The 18,340-nt window shown below is 39.9% G+C and overlaps 3 protein-coding genes across 6 annotated transcripts; 2 read left to right on the plus strand and 1 right to left on the minus strand.

The window, feature by feature from the left end:
• Positions 1-516: 516 nt before the first annotated feature.
• LOC103717856 (uncharacterized) lies at positions 517-5,119 on the plus strand. Of its 2 annotated transcripts, XM_008806395.6 has the most exons (9): positions 542-943; positions 1,062-1,128; positions 2,209-2,237; positions 2,330-2,538; positions 3,102-3,220; positions 3,708-3,812; positions 3,910-3,985; positions 4,481-4,634; positions 4,754-5,119. In XM_008806395.6, the coding sequence occupies exons 1-9, from the start codon at positions 755-757 to the stop codon at positions 4,907-4,909; spliced, it is 1,104 nt and encodes a 367-aa protein (XP_008804617.3). In that variant the 5' UTR covers positions 542-754; the 3' UTR covers positions 4,910-5,119. The 2 variants fall into 2 exon arrangements, with proteins under 2 accessions (XP_088563933.1, XP_008804617.3); XM_088707807.2 differs by lacking the exon at positions 4,754-5,119 and having other exon boundaries at positions 517-943; positions 4,489-4,625.
• LOC103717857 (YebC-like protein) lies at positions 4,345-11,417 on the minus strand. 3 transcript variants are annotated; one of them, XM_088707814.2, is made up of 8 exons: positions 11,154-11,417; positions 10,933-11,048; positions 10,192-10,253; positions 8,341-8,497; positions 7,986-8,263; positions 6,911-7,031; positions 6,304-6,424; positions 4,345-4,889 (listed from the first exon to the last, which is right to left on the minus strand). In XM_088707814.2, the coding sequence occupies exons 1-7, from the start codon at positions 11,257-11,259 to the stop codon at positions 6,332-6,334; spliced, it is 933 nt and encodes a 310-aa protein (XP_088563940.1). In that variant the 5' UTR covers positions 11,260-11,417; the 3' UTR covers positions 4,345-4,889; positions 6,304-6,331. The 3 variants fall into 3 exon arrangements, with proteins under 3 accessions (XP_088563940.1, XP_008804618.3, XP_038981325.1); XM_008806396.6 differs by lacking the exon at positions 4,345-4,889 and adding an exon at positions 5,723-6,034; XM_039125397.3 differs by lacking the exons at positions 4,345-4,889; positions 10,192-10,253; positions 10,933-11,048; positions 11,154-11,417 and adding exons at positions 5,723-6,034; positions 8,597-9,078.
• A 2,957-nt stretch (positions 11,418-14,374) lies between these two features.
• On the plus strand, positions 14,375-18,340 carry LOC103717858 (chaperone protein ClpB1). Its single transcript, XM_008806397.5, has 7 exons — positions 14,375-15,750; positions 16,062-16,243; positions 16,368-16,649; positions 16,738-17,078; positions 17,164-17,443; positions 17,539-17,736; positions 17,839-18,340. Exons 1-7 carry the CDS (start codon positions 14,592-14,594, stop codon positions 18,139-18,141), a joined length of 2,745 nt encoding a protein of 914 aa, XP_008804619.3. The 5' UTR covers positions 14,375-14,591; the 3' UTR covers positions 18,142-18,340.

The raw sequence follows: 18,340 nt of genomic DNA on the forward strand, positions 1-18,340 counted from the left end.
TATATATATATATTTAATTTGAGTTCATTTTTCATTAATCAAACATCTTGACTTTTTTAATTTTAAAAAATACACTTTCAAATGCTAGCAAAATCCAACAAAATAACTAAATGTCTACAATTGGGATTTGTAGAGGTCTACTAAATTTTGTTTTTATGAAATCTACCAATTAAACAAATTTAGCAATCAAACAGCTCTAGGTGAAACTTTCATTTCTTCCTCTCTTTTTTTTCTCTCTCAAAATTAAAGAAGTATATATTTCATTAATTCTGTGTATTTTAAAATTCACACATACACGCCCGCTTACATGAATAAGTGGAGGCTTCTAGTGCAACCCCACTTTTTAGTGGCCACGTTCTCGTTTCATTCCAACCAGCACATCCTTTAAAGCGTGACGCGACGTTGGAACCTGGAGCCGTTGCGCATCCGGGAGGGACGCGTCAACGACTCAACGGTGCGCGGAGGCAGCCAACACCGTTAAAGCGTGGTCATGACAGCTCGAATCATAAAGCAATATTAACGGCTCCGCTGACGGTTCATGATGAGAAAAAACGACAAAAAGACGTAAAATAAAATAACTGGCGGTACTCCGCCATCGCCGCCGTCATATAATCGCCGATAGGTGACAGAAATTAGATTTACTTTACGATACGAGCAGTTGTGTCCCAGGGTCTACCATTGTGTTTGTTCTCGTGCCGAAGCCGAAGAACGTTTTCCAAGCTCTGGACTACATCGAGGAAGAGCTCGTGGAGAGATGGGCGTGGACTGGGCGGCGATGGAGATGGTCTTCTCGCTGGAATTCTGGCGGATGGCCGTTGTTTGGACCCTCTCGCTCCTCTTCTCCTACTTCCAACTCCTCCGCCCGTCCCCGTCCTTCCCTCGCCGCCGCTTCACCCCTGAGCCGGCCTCCAAGGTCAAGCGCCCCATATGCGTCGTAACCGGCGTAAGGCCTTCCCTCCCCACTTCAGCTCTTTTCCTCGCTGTCTTCGAACGAAAGAGAAGTGCTTTGAGTCGAATCGAATCTTGACTTGAGTTTATTTTGATCTTCGTCGGCTTTGCAGGCGACGTCGGGATTGGGCGCGGCCGCGGCGAAAGCCCTAGCCGGCGAAGGCTATCACGTTGTTCTAGGTAAGGATCTTGGAAATTTTTTCTCCTTCATGCATTTTCGCGGACAGTTGGAGTGCAAGTGGTTTCCTGTAGTGTTTGAGCTTTAGCGTATTTATTTACTCTTCCTGTGCTGAAAATTTATGCAGTACTTATGATGATGAAGCCTTGAATTTGCATCTAATCGAAACCAGTCGATTGTATATTCACTTTTAGTTCTTGTATATTTACTCTGTCTGTTGGCTTGAGTCAAATTGAGTGAACAAGCTGCAATTTACTTTTGATACAATTCCTGACTATCAGAAATTTTTAATGCTAGGAATGATGCCTTTAGTGATATTTTTATCAACCTATATTGCACGATTTTGATGCATGGTCCAAACTTTGTGGCTTTGTACATTGTTTTGCAATATTCTTACATAATCAAATGGACAATTATACAGCTGAATGACCTCTTCACAATATGACATCAGAATGAATTTTTAGCATCCTTTAAGTTGCTTGCTTGGAAAGAGAAAGATGTCTGTTCATGTATTTGCATGTCACTAATAACGAGCCAAAGAGTTGGAAATAAGTTTCTTAAAGAATAGCTTGTTTTGTCATATTAAAGGTATGTGGAAGTTCTGATTAGGTATGTAGAAAGACCTGAATTCTATCTTGAAGATGAAGCGTTTATTTTAAATCTGTGGCAAACCCTGCTGAAATAATTAAAAGATTCTTATCAGGTAGAGTGCTTTCTTTGTCAGCTTCAGTGCTTCTTAGAAATGCTATCATTGTTTGTGCTTAGAAGTTAGCAGAATCTTCTATAGTCAGCAGAGTCTCTTTCACTTCTTTACTTATTATCTTTGTTTAGAACACTGGTTTTGCCGTAAGTTTTTCTGTAATTCCACCATGCCTTGATGGAAATATAGCATGAAAATACTATGTGGTCTCCAACCAATTGATTTTGATTCTCAATCCTGGGTAGATCTAGTTGGTCTTCTTTTCGCCTTAATTTCTAAGCTCTCATACTAAAAATTTGTTTACGAGAATAAGAAATTTTTTATCTCCTTTCGAAGTGCATGTTTTATACCTATGATTTAACTAAAGTTTTTCATCTGCCAGCTGGGCGTTGCCCTCAACTTCTATCTAAGGTACTACTTGGAGTTAGAGCATCCGCCTTTTGTAATTCAATGCCCATCCTTGTTTTTTATTGTTTCTTCAAATGTCTTCAAATGTTGAACAGATCATTGAAGAGATCAAGCAGCAACATGGAGATGCCCATCTAAATGCATTTCAGGTTGACTTGTCATCCATTCATTCCATTATGAAGTTTGAAAGTTCTTTAAAGCAGTGGCTTTTGGATTCCTATCTGCATCCTTCAATACAACTCCTGATAAATAATGCTGGAATGTTAGCAAAATCACTTCGAGTTACTGCTGATGGATTTGACCAGTAATCCCTCAGTTCCCTTTTGAAGATGCTTTTTACCATGATGTCATATAATAAATCATACTATTGTCGTGTCTTCATCCATGCAAATTCTTTAGATTTTCCTTTATTTGATTTAGAATATTTTCATGTAAGTCAAACATTTCATCTGCAAGAATAATTCTTAACTTATTCAGCAAAAAGAAATGTAGAACTAGCTATAATATTGCCAATTAATGTTGGAAGCTAGACTTATCCCATTTTTTCTGGTCAACAGAGAAGAATAAATAGAAGTTCATTCGAGTGCAAGCCCTTAAATTAGTCACCTCGGCTTGCTGAATGATGTACTCACCGCTAGTTATGTCCATGCGTGTTAGCTGTTCATTATAATTCCCGTAATAAGAAAAATTAGAGACTTTTTTTCCAATTATTTATGTGAGTTTCCATCTTAACATTTTTGAGCCCAGCAAACAGCATCAATAGCCTATAGATTTGAAAGTAACCGAGCAGCTTGCGAGATAACAGCAGTGTGATAGGACAATCTTTAAATCCAAGAATCATGTGCTGCTTTCCTGTTTGCATTTCAGGATGTTGGAGACAAACTACATTGGAGCATTTGCTTTGACCAATCTTCTTATGCCACTACTCAAGAGCAGCCCTGTGCCCTCTCGGATAGTTAATGTGACATCTTTTACACATCGATGTGGTGAGCAAAAATTTAAATCATTAAATATGCAGTTAAACAAAATATGTCCTTCTCCTGAAAATTTATTTGTTTGCATGATTGTAACAGAATATGGTAAATATGAATCCTTATTATAGGCTGAAGCTTCTTATTTTTGTAGCCAATAATATGATTTTAAGTCTTCTACTCACCCTTTCAATCATTTGAAACCTTGTTCATATTTTTGTTGGCTTCTCTTTTATTTTTCCTTTTTCTTGTGTGTTTTCTGTTGCATGTGTGTTTTTCTTTTTTGCACGGGAGGGGTTGGGATTGCATAGTTACTGGTGTTGTATTTTTTTGACTGAAATAGTTATTGGTGCTGTATTGACATATAAATTGGAACCCCTTATTGCTTTTCGGGTTCCTATCCAATGGAATGACAAACAGTGATCAGAGTCCAAAATTAAAGCTCTGCAACTGCATAGCAGTATTAAATACTAACTGCTGCATTTCTGTTTTCCATTCGTAGCATCTGATGTTGGTGTTGATAAGGAAACACTGGCTAGGAAAAATCTCTGTTGCTTGTCAACCTCAAAAAGGTATCCTTTGGCTGCTACTTATGAGTATTCAAAATGTAAGTTTGTTCTTGTAGAAAGAGAAGTCAATTGGAGAAAAAAGGAGTCAAATTTAAATATTTTCTTGTTTCTAACCAATATTTATACATTTAACAGTGTGCTTACTGTTATTCTCATATGAGCTACATCGGCAGCTTTGCGTGATGGATCCAACTTCTACCGTCTCTGTCATGTATGTATCTGTAAAGTTTGAAAGAAATGTTGATATTTTCTTTTTTGTGTAGCTATCTCTTGAAATGATTAAAATGCAAGTACGTGTGCAAGTGTAGCTTAGGTTAGTGAATTGGGTAAACCTAGAAAAGGCACTCATATCATACTTAAAACACTTCTATCATACACCAAACTTATTCTGTTTATATAGTTTTCAAACTTACACTAGCTCACTAAACGATTTCTCATTCATGTTGCCCTTCTGAGTGAAACCATCATTAGAACAAGGATCCACGAGGGCTCTCAGGTTGTTGCTTAGTATGACAAAAGGCTAACATAATATCTAATTTTGTAGCAAGTGCGCAACTATGCTGCAGTAAATAGTGGAGAATATTAATTTTATTGCAACATCAGAGCTATGAATATCACATCATATTTTGATATGTAGAGTGTTACAACATATACTGTCCTGACTACTGTTTTAGTGAAGATAACAAGTTGTGTTCAAATATTTTAGCCCAGCAGATCCTGGAGTAGTAGAAACCAACATCATGCGGGAACTTCCTCCATGTCTCTCCCAACTAGCTTTTATGGTTCTTAGATTCCTGCATCTTTTGCAATCTCCTGAATGTGGAGTTGGCTCTATTCTTGATGCAGCCTTGGCACCACCTGTAAGCTTTCTTCATTTGATTTATCTGCTTCCAGTAATTCAATGCTATTTCAGTATCACAGAAAATGTGGCAAGTGCTTATGGTGTCGTCTTTTTTTTTTTTTTTCTCTGTTGTCTCAGGAGGCTTCAGGGAAGTATTTCTTTGGCGGGAAGGGCAGGACAATCAAGTCCTCTTCGCTTTCCTACGATGCGAGACTTGCAGAGAGACTGTGGTCAGCTTCTTTAATGCTGCTTCAAGAAGCAAAATGCCGAGTGCCTGAATCAGCAAACACTTGATGAAATTTACGGACATTCAGGTTTTCATGGAGGATGCTTCTAATCATGTAGTCAAATCAACCACAATATCATGTGTTCATGGCTTTAGTTTCTAAGTGTCGAATGAACGCTTATATGGGTGTTCATAATAAGCATTCATCATATTCCTTTCTCCCTCTCTCTTTTGTCATGATCAACAATGCAGAAGGCAAGGCATGTTCTGTTACCGCATTTTACCACTCAAATCACATTGGAGAGCTTATCTTGGATAATCTAGAAATTTCAAAAGCTAATAACTTATATTTTGAAATAAGCTTGGTTCCAAAGTTTATCATATTTGTTGGTAGTCAAGGGACCAATGCAGGCACCTTTGGAAATCTAGCAAGTGAGACCCAGGCTTGGCCTCTCTCTAATAAAAGACTTGCCAGATGAAACCCATAAGCAGTCCCTTATCCAAAAAGTACAACAAAAAAAGAAGAAAAAAAGCAAGCAACTACTCGGAACGAGTTTGTTCTTTGTTTAAGAGAAAGTTAGGCCCGAGACCTAATAACTTCAACTTTTGGCATAAAATTAAAATTATTGCTAATTTCGGGTTGAGAACACAGTATATGTCTGAATTAAGAAGTTAATACAAACAGGTTAAGAGCGTTAAATAATGGGTTTGTTATTATTAATGCATGTAGCAAGCAGGTTTTACGTGGTAAGTCCGCAATTTGCATGGATACATCTGCCGGTTATCGGCATTTAAGGGTTAAAGAATACCTAGAAAGGCTATTTCCGAGCACAGAAACTGACCGGAAGAACATGTGCAGGCCAGTCATTCGATCCACATTATTATGCTAACCCCCCCCAAAAAAAGGTTAGATATTATTAAATTACTTAACGAATTACAAGACAATCTCCAAAGAGAACTTCACTGAGCTCTGATCGTTATGAAGGAAAGGATGAGATGCAACTATCGATCCGTTCTGCTCATCAACTGGAGGACACAACTTTGAAATTTTATGGAACAGTAAGGGAAACACACAATACATCATGTATTGCGAAAGTAATAGAAGAACTAAAATTTGCTCGCAAATTTTTAAATGAATTGATTATGTTTAATTAATTTGGACATCGAGTTCCTCCACCACTTCGTCTGTGCATCTGTGGGAAAAATAAAGAAAGAAGAGATCAGCTACTGTAAGATGTGCCAACAAGGAGTTGAAGATTATCATAAGTTGACTAGGTAACTAAAAAAATAATCATATTCTGGAGCAAATGGAGGGGAACAGCTTAGGTATAAGGATATTCTCTAAGGTTGTGAGTTGAGATTGGCCTAAAAATCAAGTAGAGGCCAGACTTAAAAATATCAGCAGCCCAAGCTGCAAAATAACGAGGAGGATAAGAAGAAACATATTGCTACTGGTTCTCACCTGATTGCTAAAGAAAAATTGTCCATCATCACTTTTGATCTGAATAAACAGCATCAACATCATCAAGTTCAAGTAACTTGGACATCAGTTCCTTGTTTAACTCCATCGCTTCATCATCTACCTGTCAAATCACAGGGCACAAGGAGCTTCAGGTGGAAAATTGGATCTCAAAAAGATTTGATCGGATTACTTTTAGGGAGAAAAATTAGGGAAAGTTGAAATTTATCTACATAATAAAGTATACATAGAAGACATTACATGATATGCAGTGTATCAATGTGAACTTTCAGAGTATTATGACTGCTTAACTTCCTTGATGTGATGCTACTGGCCACTCTGCATACATCTAGCAGCATGGCAGGTTATATGTGGCCCATGAATTCAGGTCATTTACACATGTACCATATGACTTAACGGTGGTAACAAGAAGTCAACAACAATTTACAGAACCAAATCTGAAAGAATAAAATAATAAGCCTGCTAAAGATGCCTAGAGCAAAAGTTCAAGTGCGAATAAGGTTTACATGCGCCAGCCAAGCCAAAAGTGAAGATATTGAAGGCAACTTAAAAAATGGAAAACCACAGGATACAAATGAGAATAGCATACCTCAATGGGGTTCAGTGGCAGTAGTTCAAAACCATTGTCTGGTTCATATACTATTCCTTCATCTCGTAGTTTTGATAGTATGGTGGAGTAGTTTTCAGCTTCAGTAACGATCTTATAATAGCTAAAACAAAAGAATTACCTTTCAGAACACTTGCCGAAGTAGTTTGATGTATCAAATGATTTACTACTATTAGATACCAAATAAAGTTAACAATGTCCCAGTCTAAATATAAAAGGATGACGCAATATGGTACTTTAATTTGCAAGAAGCAATTGCTGAAGACATACATTGTAACTGAGCATACTACTGTAATATAAAAACCCATTTAGTGCATGCCGCTATGAGTATTTTACAATCTATATCCAGACCAGCTAAAAGGATGCCAGATGCCTCATATAAGCATCGTACATTAGTCTCAATGTCTTTTATATGTTGTCAGAGACTCTCGTAAGAACAAGACTGATAAGTTTCCAACAATGACACTGCATGTCAGAAGTCAGATCACAAGTTTTGCTTCCTCTTCTGGCACTAGTTAGCTGATACAACTTATAAGTGGGAGTAATCTGCCAACAGCAATATCCATCATTGCATGGTAATCTCAACTCTCTCACATTCATCAATTTGATTCATAACAATGAAAAAGATCATCAAATATCAACATCACAGGGTTGATACTTGATAACCTTCTGGAGGCAGCACTCCTTTCAAACAATGGCGTGGATGGCTGAGAAAACTGGTGCATCCACTTACATTCTTTAGAACACTGTAGCACTTATGTTAGATCTCTTGGACTCGTACATTTCTTTATCAAGGCTTGCTGATAGGCTGAAAATATAATCTAACAGGATAACAATGTGAAATTTTACTTCTGACTGAGGATATTGTTGCGTTGCTGTAACTTCCTTTAATATCATTATCTGGCCCTTGGTTTTATATCCATCGTGAACATTTTTTACTGTTAGATCACTTTGGATAACAATATGTTACACCAGACTGGCAAAAGATAACTATATAACAGGAAAAAAAGTCCTAAAAATAGAACGTCATTTGACTAAATTTTGCGCAGAAAATTACCTTTCTGCACTATCTTCCTCTGAGTCATTATCATAAATTGTTGGCTCAATAACATCTTCAGCACCAGCATCTAAGGCAACAGCAAGCAGCTGATCTTTATCAGCATCAGTTGCCTTTATATTCACAACCCGGGCACGCCTAAACTTGAATAAAATAGACCCTGGATCAGCCAGCTTAGCTCCACAGTCCTTCACGACTCCTCTGACAGCAGCCACTGATCTGGTTATTTTATCAGTCAGAACTTCAACTACCATACCAACCCCGCCAAAACCATACACCTGAGTCATTGTGTCTAGCATGAATTCCAAATGCAAAATCAAATTTTCAACCCATAAAACTGCACTGCCAAGCCTACCTCATAGAATTTCTCAATATAAGTCTCCTGTCCCTTTTCAGATGCTTTTTTGATGTTGCGCTCCACAATTTCCTTGGGTACATCAAGCTCTCTAGCTTTCTCCAGTATGACAGCTAAAATTGTGTTTGATGATGGATTTGGGCCTCCTTTCTTCACGCTGTATGATTTAATCATAAAAAACAGCACATTGATGCCAGAATGATTTCACAAAGATGAGACGGAACAGAATAGGGAAAAAAAGGATTCATTGTTGTACAATTTACACTTGAATGACACGCCACAGGTACACAAGAATCGGAACATTGAGCAGGAAGCAACATGGGTCATGTAACATCTGATGAAACATTCATTTAACATTGTGAAACATATCATGAAATCAGTGCCATAGCCCTCATTGGAGTCACCACCAACTGGTTTGTCATGCAGAAAATAAAATCATTTATGGCTTGAGTACAAGTGAGTTCAACATTCTTCAGAGTTCAGTCCCAAAATCTATTGTCACATTACAAATACTAGACAAGGAAGAATAACTATTAGAAGTTTAACAAAAATCAACGAGAATTTGAGATGTCATGAACAAATCTTGTTGTTGTCTAACATCTAAGGAATACTCAAAGAATAAAGTCGAAATCAAGTACCAGATACAAATGTCAAATATGCCTCTTGGTCATCAATCAAATTATCACCTATATGCCATAAGGAGTCCGTATCATGAGCTGGCATCTATAGTAATCTTTTATTAAATAGAAAGTTACCTAATTGACATATTAATCATATCAAGTTACACTTTAATCCGCTGCAGCAGAGACATCATCTGCCACTTTTGCATGTATTGTATTCAAAATATCCAGGAGCACAACCATGGTTGTTAACTTGGATCCTCCAATGAGTCAAATTCTACACCAAAATGTAACCTACAAATGGAAAAAGAAAAATTAGGGTGCCAAGAAAGTTCAATTTATTTTTCTTTTAGCATAAGACTTAAATGGTCAGAGAATATTCCATCCAGTGAGAAAAGAATATCAGGTTGTAGAAATCTTCACTTGAAGAAAGTATTTTGAGATAGTAGGTGGTTTATGATATCCCCACTTTTTACAGAACATGGTTCATTTATCTGCTTTTTCTTTAATATATACTATGTTTTCCCCTTCCACTTTTCAACTCTACCCCCAAACTTGCAAAGCTAATTTTCAGCTGCAAAAGAAATATTATGGTGCATGAAACAATGTTTCAGTTCTTTGATGTATAATTTGCACCTTGAAGATGAATGCAGTCTCCTAAGTCCTAACCTTAACATTTTGTTCTTTCTTTCTTGTGTAGAATCTTTCCTAACTCATGGAAAGCTTGGAAGACTGCTTCTCAGTTGCATGACCACAAACCATGGGTTTAATAAGGTCGATTTCTCTTCAGTTACTTTCCCCTATGGGTTTCTTGATGAGCTTCTCTCTTGCCCATGGCTACCATGAAATAAATTCTGCACCAACTTAATGAAAATTGCATTTTGTTGAACTCGGTTATTAAAAAGTTCTCATGTACGATTGATCTTTTAATCCATAATGCGGACTTCGTATCAGTGCAATAAGAACTGCATTTAACTCTGCAGTTCAAAAAAGGTACTCTTGTTCACTATACTGGCAGATTCATACCTAATAACTTATGGGACTCCTACAGGCAATGCTTTTAAAATATTCCATGCCAGGATGTACGACAAATATAATCTGTGCTGTCGATAAGGGCATTCTACTAAATTTATAGTTGCATACAATACCCAGATAAAACTATAATTGGTTCTAAGGATCACTAATGATCATCAACAATTTATCTCAAATTTTATAAGCTTTATGAACTTACGCAGCAACAATTTCTTTTCCAATTTTTCCATTGCGTTTCATCTTCTTCAAATTCTGAGCATCCTGCATGCAAGTCACACTCAAAGATATGAGCAAATAAAGTTCCCAGAAAGGATTCTGTGATCACATCAAAAGGTATCATTACCTTAGTCAAAACTTGGCTAGAAATACCACGCAAGGAGGCAATAAACAGCGAACAGCGTGTCAAAACACACATGTTCGACAATAAACAAATATATAAAGCATAACTAAGAACATCTAAGTATGGAACAGACATAACAAATTGCCAAAATCCACTATGATAGTTGTGATATTTCACATCAACAACTTGAGTGAATTTTCTTTCAACACTTCCGAGAATTAGATAGAAAATACATCATCCCTTGGTCAGGAACATAGCTCACAGCAGCTTCCTTTGATAAACATACAACTCAAACAGAATTTTCGGTTGCTATTGATGCGTACATGAAATTTTTTTTTGAAGCAACTGCTAGCGAAACCACATGAAAATTAATCTCTACAAGTACTTTCGACAACAAGTTTTCATGTTTAATGCTGTAAGTTTATGGGTAATACGTAATATACTCGGACATTAAGATGAACAGATCTTATTACTGCACGGAGGCGATTGAATTGACCGGTAAGCTACCTCTACTTCTATCTACATTTGCATCAAGTGAAGCAATTCAATAATTAAAACAACTATCCACGAACTCGGAGAAAAGGGCGAAAAAGCTCGCACCTTTCTTCCAGCGATCTTGGAAGAACGCCGTCCCATACATACAGGAGGAGATGTCCATATCCTTCTCAATCTCAGGACGTCACTCACCGTTTCTTTCTTCTCGAATAAACCAAACCCTGACAAAGAGAGAGAGAGGTGGAACAAGGAACACAAAAGCAACTGCGCTTAAGAATTTTATTCTAAGGGGAAAGGGAACCAAAATGGTTTAGTGGGAGACGTACTCTGGAGCGTTGAGGGGTTCTTGAGGGACGAGAGGGAGGAGGAGAAGCCACGGGAGAGTGAGACCCTGCGGAGAAATGCTCCTAAAGTCCTCGCGGTGGAAGCCATCCCGGTCTCCTCCCGCTCGGTGAATATAGTTATGGTGTTCGATGAAATGCCCCGCCCAGGCACCGTGGCTGGGTTCGGGCTCGAGAATTTAGACCGGGCAAAGCCGTAAAGCGTCCCCGGCGCCGTCTTGAAGTTGGACCTAAATAAGTCGCTGGTGCAGCGCATTCGTGGATCTACGGAAGGAATAAATAGGTCCCGCATAATGCTTCAGACACACATCTTAAAGCTTGCTTTCCATGCGTTGTATAAATACTCCTAAATTTAAATAATATCTGGTTTTGGTCATCGTCTCTTCAAACTTAGTAAATACATTCAGTTCTTTTCACCATATATGAACATTTAATTAGTTTAAATAACAAATAGAAATTGGTATCTTTATAATGTATATAAACATTAAATCTAAACTTACCTTAATTTTCAAAATAGTAACAACTTTTTTTATCTGTCTGATTGCACCCTATATGTTAAAATTTTCCATCTCTTTTTTTTTATTATATTGAAACGGATATATCACATGTAGCGGGTACGAATATATCCAAAAAATTAAAAGATAACAAATTTCAGAATGCACCGGAAAGTCTCCTCTCTCTCAGCCATAAGAAATCCCCAGAGTGGTTAGCCACATAAGAAGCTACCTAATCTGCTGTCCTATCTCCTTTCCACTCATCCGGCCATTTTCCTTAATTAGCAGTTTTAAATATATGTCTCACTTTTTCTCATTTTAAAAAAATTTCATAGAGCCCAAAAAAAGCTCTCAATTAATTAAAACTACAGTATTGCAAGCAAGACCATGGGACAAATTTAGGGGATAGATTAACTGTTATGATAATATGGATGTTCAGCTAGATAAATCAGGAAGAGGCATTTTTCAAAATAAATTAAGATATAAAACCAAAAAGTTTGGCTGCTCTTTCATATTCGGCTCTTCTTATGTTCTCTTTCTCCATGTTGAAATGTTTTCTTGTGTAAATCAAGCCTGAAACCTTTAATGGTGTCCCCCTTCCTCAAACTCCCTTTTAGCTCTTATTTCGATCCCATAATCCTTCTTGCATCCGAGGAGAATGCTGGATCACCAAAATTGGCACCGTTGTCACGAACTCTAAGCATGACCCCACCTCCATGCAATCTCTCCCAAGCAACCATGCCATGCCGATCTATCTTGCCTTATCTTTCCTAATCTCTAAATTAGCCATATAATCAAGTATTATAATGTAGGGTGCTAGAATTCTTCATCTTTTTACACCTAAAATATTACAAGCATATTTTTCTTGTATTTCCAACTAAAATAATTTTTATTATCATCGTTATTTTTATCCTAGTGCTTTTGTTAGATGGGCTGCTGAAATAAACTTCTTATCCTTTTCACAATGCCACTTTGCAATTATATATAGACTATCCTCTCCAATTTTTTTTTTCCGATCGAATGCAAATTCATTTCTTCTTTCCTTTACTTTATGTTGATGTAGCTTCTTTGGTCCTTGCATCCAAATCCTATTGTTTCTCGTATATTCTTTAGAAAATAGATTTTGTGTTCTCCTCCAAGGCATACTAAAGGAATTGACATCGCATCAATAACCATGCCCATTGGCTCACGCAGTAAGTATTCTTAATTCCTTCATTTTTTTTCTTTTATTAAATTTCATCCTATATCTTTTCCCTTTTTATTATGATAAGGTCATCTATTTATCTTTTAATATATTTTTATTAAATCTATTGTCATTGGAACTTGCCTTCCTAATTTTCTTTCAGTATCTTATTATAGTATCTTTTTTATTTGATTAAACTTGTAAGAAGAATTTTCTTCTCTTTCTCACTCAATTTTTTATCTTATGTTAACAACTCTTTTTCTGTCTTTCTCCGCAGCTTAATCCTTATTTTTATCATGCTATGTGCAGGAAGTGGTTTTGTATTTCCCCTTTGTCGTTACAGCTAATTTCATTATATTCTGGTTTTTTTTTTTTTTCTTTATCGGATCTTGACTTATCCATTCAGCCTATTTAAGGTCTACTTAAATTTAGACCTGATAAATATAGATATTAGACCTGTTAAATAATTAGATCGAATTATGATCTAATCCAGTCAACCTATTTAATATCTACTTAACATGTTTAAAACCTATCTGACCCATTTTGTGTTATTTAACTTAATCTGCTTAACCTATTTAACTTTTTTACATCTATTTAATCCGTTAAAAACTCACTTAATCTATTTAACTTGTCTAACCTAATTTTATATATTTAGTAAACAAGTTATACAGGCTGGATTGGTACAGATCCGGTCTACTTGTTTAATAAATAGATCTAATTTATATATAAATTTTTGACTTATTAAATACGGGTTAATAAATTTTTAACCCAATTCGTATTGACATGACCCGTGTCTGATATGATCCAATCCAGATTGCCACCTTTAGCCAACATATGTGATTCTAAGCTCGTATTTCCTACGTAGTTGAGATAGCAATTTCTAATGTGTCAAGGCCGTATCATATATAGCTCTGAAACCCCTCTGATTTTTTATTTCTTCTTTGAATATAGTAATAAACTTGCTCCTCTTTTGAAAGAAAAGAGCTTTTCACATAATTTTCCTTACAAGCAAACATATCTTAAGCTAATTTCAAAGAGTGATAGTTAATTGTTCGAACTTTGAATAGGTGACCTCGTTGTAGAAAGATCATGGGATTCTATTTATATTAATTGAACTGTAGGAATTTGGTTTAAAGTTCATGTTAATAGAAGAAGATCCTAATAAAAATCTTGTAACTCCCAGGTAAGAGCCGTTAGGCAGGCCCGAAACCTCATCCCAGTCAACTACCACCGGATGTAACGAGACAACGCGGGTCCCACTGATGCTACGCTCCGCCCAACCCCTCTCTGGTACACCCCAGAACCCTTTTACGTCAACCAACCCCATCGAAACGACAAAAAACTTAAGCCCGCATTCCCGTCGAGAAAAGAGTTTAGATCCGACACTACGAAACATTTCCCCGCTCGCTAGAATTCCTGAGGACCACCACAACCAACGCAAAACAGAAATAGTACACGTGGCATGTCGGAACCAATGACCGCCTCCATCCGACCGTCCGCATTGCGCCCAGAACTCTCCAGCTCTCTCTAGCACCTTCCAGTGTCCCCGCGGTCCCTCCCCTTGTGGACGCATGGCGATTCCTCTCCCCTCCTCTTTATATTCCCGCCTCACTCCCCTTATGCCGCCACACAGAACCGAAGAAGAAGAAATAACATACCGCTATCTCTATTCCTGACCCAATCCCAGAATAAATAAAATTATCCCTCATAGTTCTTTGTTCTTTCTTTTTGTGATACGGCGGAGCCATGAATCCGGATAAGTTCACCCACAAGACCAACGAGGCAATCATCGCCGCCCACGAGCTCGCCATCAACAATGGCCACGCCCAGATCACCCCTCTCCACCTAGCTGTCGCCCTCGTCGGTGACACCGCCGGCCTTTTCCGGCAGGCCATCTCCAACGCCTCCGGCGGCGCTGGCGACTCCAGCGTCGCCTCGATAGAGAGTGTACTCAACCGCGCCCTCAAGAAGATTCCCTCCCAGCACCCGCCGCCGGACGAGGTCCCGGCCTCCACCTCTCTCATCAAGGTCATCCGCCGCGCCCAGTCCTCCCAGAAGTCTCGCGGAGACACCCACCTCGCCGTCGACCAGCTCATTCTTGGCCTCCTCGAGGACTCCCAGATCTCCGACTGCCTCAAGGAGGCCGGCGTCAGCGCCGCCCGCGTACGCTCCGAGGTCGAAAAGCTTCGGGGCAAGGAGGGCAAGAAGGTGGAGAGCGCCTCTGGCGACACCAACTTCCAGGCGCTCAAGACCTACGGCCGGGATTTGGTCGAACAGGCGGGGAAGCTCGACCCGGTGATCGGCCGGGACGAGGAGATCCGCCGCGTAATCAGGATTCTATCGCGCCGGACCAAGAACAACCCCGTCCTTATTGGCGAGCCAGGCGTCGGCAAGACGGCTGTCGTGGAGGGCCTCGCCCAGAGGATTGTCAGGGGCGACGTCCCGAGTAACCTACTAGATGTTCGACTCGTGGCCCTGGACATGGGCGCCCTCGTTGCGGGCGCCAAGTATCGGGGTGAATTCGAGGAGCGAGTCAAGGCTGTGCTCAAAGAGGTGGAGGAGGCTGAAGGCAGGGTCATCCTCTTCATTGATGAGATCCACCTCGTGCTTGGCGCTGGACGCACTGAGGGCTCCATGGATGCTGCGAATCTATTCAAGCCGATGCTTGCTAGAGGTCAACTCCGGTGCATTGGAGCGACAACGCTGGAGGAGTATAGGAAGTATGTGGAGAAAGATGCTGCCTTCGAACGAAGGTTCCAGCAAGTCTATGTGGCTGAGCCCAGTGTGGCGGACACCATTAGCATACTTCGAGGATTGAAGGAGAAGTACGAGGGGCACCATGGTGTTCGGATTCAGGACCGGGCCCTTGTGGTCGCCGCCCAGCTCTCCTCTCGATACATTTCAGGTAACTTGAGTGCTTCTTGTTCTAGGTTATGGTATAGTAAAAATTTAATCTTTCTAGTTAATATAGCATAGTTAAGTCTCATCTTGACTTGGCTTTGTTAGGATTTTTTTTTTTTTGATTCTAGTTTTTTTTTCCCCTTTTAAATTGAGTTTTTTTTTGGCGCTGCAAAATTTAATCTTTCAAATTAATTTGAAGTAGAATTAATCTCATTAGTTCTAGTTTAGGAAAATTTAATCTTTTGCATACATGAAGCATAATAATTGTCGCTACAACTTTGATTCTGAGGATGGTTTTCTTTTTGCTCCGCGAAGGCCGACACCTGCCTGATAAGGCCATTGATTTGGTCGATGAGGCTTGTGCCAATGTGAGGGTGCAGCTTGATAGCCAGCCAGAGGAAATTGATAACTTGGAAAGGAAGAGAATTCAATTGGAGGTCGAATTGCATGCGCTTGAGAAGGAGAAGGATAAAGCCAGCAAAGCACGGCTGTTAGAGGTGGGTATTTTATTGTTAACTCTGTTCGGGCCTCTTTTTGTGACATCATGCAAAACGATGTCTCTGTTTAGATGGCATTGATGAGTCTGCTAACAATGTGGATGGTATGGGTGGCTAATTTCAGGTTAGGAAGGAACTGGATGATCTGAGGGATAAGCTACAGCCACTCATGATGAAGTACAGGAAGGAGAAGGAAAGAGTCGATGAGATTCGAAGATTGAAGCAGCGCCGCGAGGAGCTTCTCTTTACTTTACAGGAGGCAGAGAGGAGAATGGATTTGGCACGCGTTGCAGACCTACGATATGGAGCCCTGCAAGAGATTGATGCTGCTATTGCAAGGCTTGAAGGGGATAGTGATGAGAACTTGATGTTAACCGAAACAGTGGGGCCTGAACAAGTTGCAGAGGTATGTGTCTTGAGGGTACTTTGATGGATCTGATACGAGAGTTCTTATGGTATTTGTTGTATTGCTCGCTAACGAGAGTTCGGTTTAGGTTGTGAGCCGATGGACTGGCATTCCAGTGACCAGGCTGGGCCAAAATGAGAAGGAAAGGCTGATAGGCCTTGCAGAGAGGTTACACAAGAGAGTCGTAGGCCAGGACCGGGCAGTTGATGCGGTGGCGGAGGCTGTGTTGAGGTCGAGGGCTGGTCTAGGCCGGCCGCAGCAACCGACGGGCTCCTTCCTCTTCTTAGGTCCCACTGGTGTTGGTAAAACAGAGCTTGCGAAAGCTCTTGCCGAGCAGCTCTTTGATGATGAGAACCTCCTGATTCGCATTGATATGTCTGAGTACATGGAGCAGCATTCGGTTGCCAGACTCATTGGTGCACCACCAGGGTAAGTATTTCTTGTGCAGCGGACCTCGTTTCTTCCTTACCGTTGCCATAGCTGGAGCCTGGATGCTCATATTGAGGATTTTCAGGTATGTCGGCCATGAGGAGGGTGGACAGCTGACAGAGGCTGTGAGGAGGCGGCCATACAGTGTCATCTTGTTCGATGAAGTGGAAAAGGCGCATGTTGCTGTGTTCAATACCCTTCTTCAAGTCCTCGACGACGGAAGGTTGACCGATGGCCAAGGGAGGAAGGTGGACTTCACCAACACGGTCGTTATCTTGACTTCGAATCTTGGGGCAGAACATCTCCTTGCAGGAATGGTAGGCCAATCTTCGATGCAGATTGCACGAGAACGAGTCATGCAGGAAGTATGTAATCGAGGCATTTCTGATTCTTGTTTTGAGCTGCGCGATGTTCGATATCGGTTCTAATGGCGGACAAATTGTTCATGTCATGTTTGCAGGTGAGGAGGCATTTCAGGCCTGAGCTGCTTAATCGGTTGGATGAGATAGTGATATTTGATCCTCTATCGCATGAGCAACTTAGGAAGGTTGCCAGGCTCCAGATGAAGGATGTTGCTGGCCGTCTTGCAGAAAAGGGCATTGCTCTAGCTGTATCTGATGCTGCTTTGGATGTCGTTCTAGCTGAATCATATGACCCTGTAAGCACCCATTTCAACTCTTGCATCCATTTGACACTCATGATTTTGCTGTTTTATAGAGGATTTGGGTACTGATTGGAATGTGCCTCTTGGGCTTTTCAGGTATACGGTGCAAGACCGATCAGGAGATGGTTAGAGAAGAGAGTGGTGACTCAGCTGTCCAAGATGCTCATACGGGAAGAGATTGATGAGAACTCCACCGTGTACATTGATGCAGCTGTCGGGAAGAAGGAGCTGACATATAGGGTGGAGAAGAATGGAGGGCTTGTGAATGCTGCTACTGGGCAAAAGTCGGATATCCTGATTGAGATCCCGAGCAGGGCGATCAGCAGTGATGCAGCCCAGGCCGTGAAGAAGGTGAAATTAGTGGAAGATGGGGAGGATGTTGACATGGACGAGGAGTAAGTAGGTCTAAAGTTTTTTTTTTTTTTTTTTGCCTTGGCTTGTTGCTTGATCAAAGTGGGTAGAAGGGGTGCTGGTGACCTATGACAAGCCTTTGCATTTTGAGATGGCGATCTGTTGTAAGTGCGACGATTTGCTTGTTTGTAGTTTTGTAAAGAATAATTTCAGTGCGTATGATCAAATGTGTCATCCTGGTTTTTTA

This window comes from Phoenix dactylifera, chromosome 1 (assembly GCF_051530095.1).
Source record: "Phoenix dactylifera cultivar Ajwa chromosome 1, Ajwa_hap1_PhDact_Kaust_v1.1, whole genome shotgun sequence".
NCBI classification, from domain to species: domain Eukaryota; kingdom Viridiplantae; phylum Streptophyta; class Magnoliopsida; order Arecales; family Arecaceae; genus Phoenix; species Phoenix dactylifera.